The 9,970-nt window shown below is 46.5% G+C and overlaps 1 protein-coding gene across 3 annotated transcripts in view; it reads left to right on the plus strand.

Moving 5' to 3' along the window:
* The window catches only part of PDZRN3 (PDZ domain containing ring finger 3), a 245,239-nt gene extending 237,273 nt beyond the window's left edge, over positions 1–7,966 (plus strand). For all 3 annotated transcript variants that reach the window (XM_040492154.1, XM_040492156.1, XM_040492155.1), the window contains 5 exons: positions 53–151; positions 1,227–1,289; positions 3,073–3,174; positions 4,744–4,860; positions 5,560–7,966. In XM_040492154.1, the coding sequence (XP_040348088.1) occupies positions 53–151; positions 1,227–1,289; positions 3,073–3,174; positions 4,744–4,860; positions 5,560–7,116 (1,938 nt within the window). In that variant the 3' untranslated portion in view covers positions 7,117–7,966. The remainder of the gene's footprint in view (positions 1–52; positions 152–1,226; positions 1,290–3,072; positions 3,175–4,743; positions 4,861–5,559) is intronic.
* The last annotated feature ends 2,004 nt before the right edge of the window (positions 7,967–9,970 follow it).

Raw genomic sequence — 9,970 nt, forward strand, 5'->3', positions numbered from 1 at the left:
CCCCCCCCCCCCGCCTTCTGAGGCTCACTAGAAATGCCCTTTCTTTGTCTAGGAAGTGGACCTCTACAGAATGAACAGCCAGGACAAGCTGGGCCTCACAGTGTGCTACCGGACAGACGATGAAGAGGACATTGGGATTTATATAAGTGAGGTATGAAGGCTGAGTATTTCTAACTATCGTCTCAAGACCAGAGGAGGGTTTTTTCTTCTATTATATATTACCCAGCCTTACCTCTGGCTCATTGAGAAGTCTTTGGAAAGACACAAATGTCTTTGTCCCCTTCATCACACAGTCCTTGGAGTTACGTCTTTACATGGGAGTTAAGTTCAAATGTCAGCACATAAGGCAAAATTACCCTGGAGAAGCCTGCAAATCGGCCATAAAACGGAGCCGTTTACATGGTTTTGTGTGTTCAGCCCCAGGGGAAGAAGAGCAGATTCACATTTCCCTTCTCGTGTTCATTGAATGGGATGGTGGATGGAATCATTTACACTTTTTAAAGTATTTCTTTATCTCTTACTCTTTTTTTTTCCTTTTGGTTGAATGTGTATATAGTTGATTTCATGTAAGTTAAATGCATCTTCAAAGTACATAGATGGAAGCTATTTTGATCTTATTAGAGAAGACAATGCAAAGCCACTGCTGTCAGTATGGATCCCTTCCCATATACTCCCATGTCTGCAAGCACAGACACTCAACTGTGTGAGGAAATAAAACCTCTCTCTGTGGGAAGAGCAAAGTGTTATGTTTACTAGGCTTAATAATTATTCCTTTGGATGTACTATGTTCACCAAGCTTAAGAACGTCCTCTATGACTGAATTTGGAGGGATTTTTCCCATACTTAATCCTGTCTGTCTCAGTTATATTTTGTTTTTAAAGTTGTTTTCCAAAATTGAAGCATTTAGTACAATAATCAAGGCAATGGCTGATGATGAACAACATAGCGAAGGGTACCCTTGAACCTGTTCTGCATCACACTGTGGTTTTCATTTCTGTGAATGCAACACAAGTCAGCTGTGCCTCTCCATCCCTTAAGTCCCCAGGGTCTGCACACGCTGCCATGTAACAGGGATGCTATGCAAGCATCCGAGAGCACGCCCAGGAAAGGACTTGGAAACAGAGCGATCCGTGATGGTCTCTCCTTGCATGACACTAAGTCTTGTTTATTTCTATACGTGTCTTAGTTCTCCATTCTGTGCTGACATATTCATTGTGTTGTTTCAGATCGACCCTAACAGTATCGCGGCCAAGGATGGGCGCATCCGAGAAGGAGATCGCATTATCCAGGTACGTCAGCTTCCAGTCAGCAGCTTCGTCCCCTGCCTGACAGTGGGGAGCACATTTTATGGGTTAAGTCAATAGCTTTAGGGCTGAAGAGGTTAAAGAACCAGGATTACCAAATCAGATGTGGTATATAGTGAGGCCAGACAAGTTAAATGAATGAGTGAATCACAACCCCCAGAAAGTAAGATGCACCAGGGAGTGTGGAGGCCTAGGACAAACGGGAGAGTGCCCCAGCACCTTACAGAAGGCGAACCTCATTTCCTTTCATTCTCTTTGGTCAAAGACCACCCAGCAGGGGCCCAGGTCAAGCCAGTAATTTTGGACACTTGTGAACCAAAATAATTCTTGTTTTAAAATTTTTTTTGATGTTTTTTATTTTTGAGAGAGGGAGACACAGAATCTGAAGCAGGCTCCAGGCTGTGAGCTGTCAGCACAGAGCCCAACGTGGGGCTCGAACCCACGAACAGTGAGATCATGACCTGAGCCGAAGTCCCATGTTTAACTGACTGAGCCACCCAGGCGCCTCCTCCCTTTTATTAAAATTTAATTTTGGAGCACACGTGTCAAGGTTGGTCTTGCCCCGAAAATAGAAACATCTTGGGCAAATTTAGTAAAATAGATGGAGAAGCATTTTAAATTTCATGAGTTGAATGCCACCATACCATAGAATGGCTTCTATGGGTAGTTTCTTCACCAGGACCCCGAATGCTCTTTGGACTCAAAATGAGACTGGCTTGTTTCAACAGCAGTCTGTTTTAATCTCACAGAAATTGAGATTCTTTGCCACAGGGCTTAGCGTCTGCCTCTTCTCAGTCACACCGTCTCATTTCTAACCCACCATGTTTATATCTGCCATTACACCCCTCCCCATGAGTAATTTTTACTTTCTTCTTCCACTGCTTATTCTACATTTCCTCAGACTTCATCCCAAACCTCAGCTGCTTAAGAACCCTTTCCTGGTAGAGTCACCCAGACCTTGATTCCTAAATGTGCTGATGCACCTGCAGTCCTGTGTTTGGGGATGCTGTAGCTTTCCATTAGCCTTCACTACGGGGCATGGAAGTAGTGGGTTCCGGACATGGCCCTGCCTGTCTCCACTGGTAACTGGGTTCAGTCACCCCTTTGCTGCCTCCTGGTTCCCTGGCATAAGGAGTTGAGTGGCAGGCTCACCTTCCTGTTGAGTGGGACCATCCCTGTGCCCCCTGGAGGAATCCTCTGCCTTGGGACTGACACCTCCATACCAGGTGTGAGAGAGTCCCCCTCACTAGACTTTCCGTCCCACCTAAAAAAGGTTCAAGTACCAAACGGGCACCCAAAACACCACATGTAATGCCATTTCCTTATGTGCCTTCCCCTTCCGTAATGGTCGCATCACACCTGCTGCTGCTTTTTCTCCCATATTCTCTGAAAAGATCTGTAATAATGAGTGTCTGTAATAAGTCCCTTTCACTTCCTGCCTGAGTATTCTGTCTGATGAAATGGCTCAGCTGTTCCCTCTTCACAACATGGTGATTTTTCTCAGTCTGCCTTCTGGAGTCTCAGCGACTTCTGTTCACGGAGCTTCCACATTAGTAGCCTTGTACACCTGTCACAGTGACAGACTAGTCTGAGCAGGGCCTTTCCTTCTGAAAATGAGCATCCTTTTCAAGCTCTGTGGAAGTTCTGTGTTCCAGCTGTGACTGGGTGACACGGCCGCCTGGAACAGTATGGAATGATTTTCGGTGAACTAATTATGCTGTTGTCCACCCCTCCGATGCCTCATCACTTTTTTTCTTTTTTTTTAAAGATTAATGGGATAGAGGTGCAGAACCGTGAAGAGGCTGTGGCTCTTCTAACCAGTGAAGAAAACAAAAACTTTTCTTTGCTGATTGCAAGGCCTGAACTCCAGGTGAGTCAACTTGCTGCCAATGAAGCGGGGTCTGTATTTCTTAAATTTATTTTTTTATTTGGATCTCCTCCATTTTATTAAATCTTTAATATACAAAGTTGAAGTCCGTGGCATACTGAGCATTTGGCTTTCTTTTTTTTTTTTTAATATGCAATTTATTGTCAAATTGGTTTCCATACAACACTTTATTTTTAATTTTTTTCAACACTTTATTTTTGAGACCTAGAGCATGAGCAGGGGAGGGGCAGAGAGAGGGAGACACAGAACCCCAAGCAGGCTCCACGCCGTCAGCACAGAGCCCTACGTGGAGCTCAAATTCAACAGACTGTGAGATCAACTGAGCCACCGAGGCGCCCTGGGTCTGTGTTTCTAAAACCAAAAACCCGAGTCTGTTGGCCCTATGGACCACTGCCCAAGCATTGAGTTTGAATTTGAAGGCACTATGTACCCTGAAATAGCAGTCTCATTTGATGTGACCTAAAATCCACTGTGTAAGGAGACCCCTGACATGCAGCCTGGCATTTATACTACAGGCCCAGCAGGCTCATTAGCATGGGAATGAAGGAGAAAAGAAGGAAATATAATGGAATGGAAAACATAGCCGGGGTCATAACCATCAAGATGTTTGAGTTTCTAAAGTTTGACAAATGTTTCAGCCTAGATCCACTGTGTGGACCTCCATTCTAACCCAAGAGTGGAGGGAACCTACCACATGATGGCTGTGGTCAGTAACACTGCATAGCTACTACAACTTGGCTGAGAGTTTGGATAGTCTCATCACACGAAAAAAGTAGCTGTGTGAGGAAATGCTATGTTATTAAGTGGATTGTAGGAATCATTCCACTACATTTATGTATATTAAATCACAATGTACATCTTACACATAAAATACAATTTTTATTTTATAAAACTAAAGAACCATTCTTGTTTTCTTTTTTTCAAAAGGCCAAATAATAAATATGTTTGGCTTTGGGAGCCATATAGTCTCCAGTGCAATTGCTAGACTCTGCCACTGGAGCACAGAAGTGGCCACAAACAGCAGGCCACATTCAGCCCACGGGCTGTAAGATCTCAGCTCCCTGAAGAGTCTGTGCTAGGAAGATCCTGGCCTAATAACGAGTGATGAGCCTTGCCCCAGGCAGCTAGTTTTAGCACACCTGTTTTCTGTGTCAAAAAGAACTCTTCCCACACCACAACTAGACACTCTTCAGGGCCTGCTAACCTTGTGTGTAGGCCAGGAGACAGGGCTGGCCCGACCTGACCCCCGAACACAGGGGGCCTGCTCCACTGACGGTAGCTGCTAGGGATACAAGGGTGTCACCCTGCAAAAATAAAACCATGGACACCAGAGACTTGGCCACACATGGTGTAGGGTGGAAGGTCTCTTTCACATGAAAGAGGCCAGTTTTCTGATGGCTAGCAAACCAACAGGTACATTGCACTTTAATGACTCCTGCAAGAGGGAGCCCGAGAGGGAGCCTTCTCCCCTTCTCCCAGGGTAAGTAAGTAAAATGAAAACAAAAGGGAGATTTTATGAGGCCTGTGGTGGCTGTTGCTTCTCCTCTGCAGCTGGACGAGGGCTGGATGGACGATGACAGAAACGACTTTCTGGACCACCTGCACATGGACATGCTTGAGGAGCAACACCAGCAGGCCATGCAGTTCACCGCCAGCATGCTGCAGCAGGTAAGGCCACGGCCCCTCACCCCTCTGAGCGATGGCAAAATGTGCACCCTCCATCTCCCTCATGATGTGAAAGACCATCAGAAACCCACCGGCCTGGAAGGCAGCAAGAAAATGAAGTGCTTTTCTGTTTGCACACCAACAAAATGCAAGCTGATACTCTCACCGGCCAAGGGAGTGCAGCTTGGCTTTTAAAGCTGAGCAGTAATGGGAGGTACAGCTGACTTGCTGGCTGTTGGGAAAACACACGGGCCAGCTCTAAAGCAGGTCAGAAAACATGAAGTCATGTTTTCAAAAGTAGAGCAATTCCCTGGGTGTTGCCTGAGCTGCTCAGATTGTTTTAGCCCCCTTCTGTGCCCACTCCGTGGTCAGAGTCCTGATAAAGTACTAATTGAGTAATAAGGCCCTGTAGGCTTCCTGCTCTCCATGCACTGGGACCTTGAATGGCTAGGATCATTCACTGAGGTAAAGTGACTCTTCCCCTCCACTTAGACAGGAAAAGTGAGGAGGAGAAGTGTAGGAGTTTAGCACCGGTCGATCTGGCCAGATCGTTGAACTAGTACTGATCCCATACGCTGCCCCTGAGCCTTAGAAATGCAGAGCCTGCCCTGTCCTGAAACCCTTGCCCTACAGGAAAGGTGGTAACCTCGGGGTAACCACGGGGGGGTCCTCCCTCATTTTGGCCGTTTGTTCTTGTTCCAGAAGAAGCATGAGGAAGACGGGGGAACCACAGACACCGCCACCATCCTGTCCAACCAGCACGAGAAGGACAGCGGCGTGGGACGGACAGACGAGAGCACACGCAACGACGAGAGCTCGGAGCAGGAGAACAACGTCGATGATGCCACCGCGTCATCCACCCCGCTGGCCGGGCAGAGGAAGCTCACTTGCAGCCAGGACACTCTGGGCAGCGGCGACCTGCCGTTTAGCAATGAGTCCTTCCTGTCTGCCGACTGCGCCGATGCCGACTACCTAGGCATCCCCGTGGACGAGTGCGAGCGCTTCCGGGAGCTCCTGGAGCTCAAGTGCCAGGCCAAGAACAGCAACCCCTACAGCCTGTACTACGCCAGTAGCCCCCTGGACGCCAGCAAGAGCGACCCCGAGAGCGTGGACAAAGAGCTGGAGCTGCTGAACGAGGAGCTGCGCAGCATCGAGCTGGAATGCCTGAGCATCGTGCGCGCGCACAAGATGCAACAGCTCCGGGAGCAATACCGCGAGTCCTGGATGCTGCACAACAGCGGCTTCCGCAACTACAACACCAGCATCGACGTCCGCAGGCACGAGCTGTCGGACATCACCGAGCTCCCGGAGAAATCCGACAAAGACAGCTCGAGCGCCTACAACACGGGGGAGAGCTGCCGAAGCACCCCGCTCACCTTGGAAATGTCCCCCGACAACTCCTTGAGGAGAGTGGCGGAGGGCAGCAGCGAGGGGGCCGTGGGGACCACAGAAGCTTACGGGCCGTCCCCAAAGAACCTGCTGGCCATCACCGAAGATCCCGAGGTGGGCAGCGCCAGCTACAGCCCCCCTCCTCCTCAAGAGCTGGGGACCAGCCAGGCCCCCGAGAGCAGGGAGCGCAGGCCCAGCGACGACAGCGGGAGTCCCAGCCCCGGCCCGAAGCTGGCCGGCTCCTACCTGTCCCCCTTCCCCCACTCGCCCTACAAACACGCCCACATCCCGGCGCACGCGCAGCACTACCAGAGCTACATGCAGCTGATCCAGCAGAAGTCGGCCGTGGAGTACGCGCAGAGCCAGATGAGCCTGGTGAGCATGTGCAAGGACCTGAACTCGGCCGGCCAGGCGGAAGCCAGGATGGAGTGGAAAGTGAAGGTCCGCAGCGACGGCACGCGCTACATCACCAAGCGGCCGGTGCGGGACCGCCTGCTGCGGGAGCGCGCTCTCAAGATCCGCGAGGAGCGCAGCGGCATGACCACCGACGACGACGCGGTGAGCGAGCTCAAGCTGGGGCGCTACTGGAGCAAAGAGGAGAGGAAGCAGCACGTGGTGAAGGCCAAGGAGCAAAGGCGCAGGCGCGAGTTCATGATGCAGAGCAGGCTGGATTGCCTGAAGGAGCAGCAAGCGGCCGACGACAGGAAGGAGATGAATATCCTTGAACTGAGCCACAAAAAGATGATGAAGAAGAGGAATAAAAAGATATTTGATAATTGGATGACAATCCAGGAACTCTTAACCCACGGCACAAAATCACCAGATGGCACGAGAGTATACAATTCCTTCTTATCCGTGACTACTGTATAATTTTCACTTCTGCGTCGTGTACATAAAAGAGAACGCTACCGTTGGGGTAGAAATTCCTGCCTCGTTCAATGCGGCAAGTTTTTGTATATAAGATAAATACGGTCATCCTGTTTATAGTCCAGATTGGCCAGCTCTGCAACTAGCTCTATTTTAAGTGGAGAAAAACCACCCTTAACAAAGGCAATATTAACAAACAGAGCTTTTTTCAAATAGCAATTGTACTTTTTTACTTCCTACCTTTTACATAAAGTGTTTAAATTTCAAAAAGATCTTTTTAAGCATACTTTCACAGAATAATTTGTTTAAAACTATATTCATATAAAAAAGTTAAACACGCTTTTTTTTTTTCCTGCCGAAAACACAGATACAACTGCCAGTGTGTATTTTTAATGGAACTCTATTTTATAATGTTACTTTGTTGGATGTGTTTCATATGAGTGACCATTAATATATAATTTAGGTCAAGGCTTCAACTCAACACTACCAAACTGTGTGGTTAATGATTTAATATACATAACCAAACCAGCAGTGTTTAGAGTTGGGATACACATTTAAACATTTTTCTGGTTAAAGTTCCCAAGAGTGTGTAAAGGTTTTAACAGAAAGCAAAATATCATGCAGCTTTATGGAAGTTTAAAGCATGTTTGCAAATATTGCAGCCCAATGGAAGAATTTGCATGTACAGGAAAGTTGTGGATGGAGATGGTTTGTGGAATTTTAAGTGCTCATTGTAGTAAACCTTTGCTTTGTAGATTTGAAGGGACAGAGTTTTACAAGCAAGCTCATGAAATCATGATTAGTTAAACATTAAGTAAAATGAAGTTAAAATAAATTATTATTTTCTATTTGACATGTTTTGAAGTGATTCCTCATTTTTTTTTTTGCAGTGGTGCTGATAAAATAAAAGCCTTTTTCAGTGTTTATTTTTTACTTCCATTACATTATCTACTTCCTTGCGAATATATAAGTCAGATCATCCAATACCTGCATTTTGCCCAAAACCCAAAGACAGACATGAAACAAATATCTATCAGTGAAGAAAGAATAAGGCATCAAACTCACCATTTAATCCTCCATTTTGACTCCTGTCTTGCAGAAAGCCTCAACCTGGCCCATTTATCCTGTAGACAAGAATAAGTAGGAGCAAGCTTATCAGTCAGGGTCATGTTTACAACGAAATCTCTTTGGTCTATTGCAACCATTACTGCCTGCCAGTAAAACACCTCTGGGTGGCTAGCCCCAACTTTCCATTTCTGCAAATTATCTGGTATTTCCACAGAATAACATAAGTAAGTCACCAAAATGAGTGGGTTTCAAAACTGGTATGTTTTAAAATCCCAACAACCCCCAGGGTCTTAAATAATGAATTTGCTACAAATTGTTCCCTGGCTCTGGTGTTGACACCAATTGCAGCTATAATACCTACTGAAAAAAAATCAAGATAGGATTTGGAAGGGTGTCATTTTCATTTGCGATGATGTCTGACATCTGGTTTACTCCCTGATCTGGCCAAAAATGTGATTGAAATGACCAGGTGTATAGGCATCTCATCTATTCCTCCCCTGTCCCCTACTTCAACCAAAATGCCGCCTTTGAGGCTAAAATCTTGAGAATAACTAGGAGTCAGTCACACTGGGCAACAGAACGATGTCGTGAAGGTAAGACACTGAATTACTTAAGATGTCTGTTCATTGTCTCTTCCAGATTAGGCGCTGCAAAGATAATTACATCTGCTACATTAATCAACCCTCCAAAGAGAAGTTTTTACAAAAGGGTGGACTATTCGGGGCCTGGTTTTCCTATATTCTCCCAAGTTCACCAGCCAACAGAACCGGACCCTCGGCTCCCAGAAGATGCGCATCTACAGTGCTCTCTTATCTCACAACCTTTCTTCCTAGTTCACGTTTCACAGACCATAAACACTGCTGTAAGACACATGGAAGTATGCAGGTTTCTGAGGGGAAATAGCTTTCCTCCCCTTGTCTGTTCTCCCTCAAGGTCAGAAGCACGTATATGGCCACAACAACCAAGAGCTCCAGTCCAATCATGTGACACAAAAGTAGAGAAGTTTCTCACGAGAGCTTCCCACATGCTTCCAGATTTAGGAGTCAGCCAGTGCCACTTAAAAACAAGTTCAATTCTAGATCCTTCCATTACAACTTACTTGTAAAATCATTCTATCATATAGGGGTGCCTGGGTGGCTCAGTTGGTTAAGCGTCTGACTTCAGCTCAGGTCAGGATCTCATAGTTCATGGGTTCAAGCCCTGCCTCGGGCTCTGTGCTGATAGCTTGGAGCCTGGAGCCTGCTTTGAATTCTGTGTCTCCCTCTCTTTGTGTTCCTCCCCCACTTGCGCGCGCGCTCTCTCTCTCCCCCTCCCTCCCAAAAATAAAGATTAAATGAAAAAAAAATCATTCCATCATATAAATACATTTGGTCACAATTTGCAATGTGACAGGTTTCCAAATCTAATTGAGCAAATCCACTCCAAAAAGAAATTCAAAGACAAATCAGAAATCATTTTATCCATGAGCAAGAGGCTCGAGGAGAAAAATGGGGCTCATTTAATAAACAAATGGGAATTTGAATTTAGAACCAACCACCTATTCCCACAGCTGTTAGTGCCATGGTGACACAAGAGAGGTAGATATATACAGTTAATTCAGATGCATTCAACTTGTGCCCTCAACCAAAAAATAAACACATTTTACCAGTGGATACCCTGGAGTGAGCATAAGCCAGGAGACATGAATCTGCCATTTCTTCAGTGAATTTGAGCTCCCAAATGCCTTGTGGTGCTGGCATTTCCCAGCCTGTGGTTGAGTTGAGGGATTTTCCTGGGTAATAGTGACAAG

The sequence above is a fragment of the Herpailurus yagouaroundi genome, unplaced genomic scaffold, assembly GCF_014898765.1.
Source record: "Herpailurus yagouaroundi ecotype Mexico unplaced genomic scaffold, PumYag 183, whole genome shotgun sequence".
NCBI classification, from domain to species: Eukaryota; Metazoa; Chordata; class Mammalia; order Carnivora; family Felidae; genus Herpailurus; species Herpailurus yagouaroundi.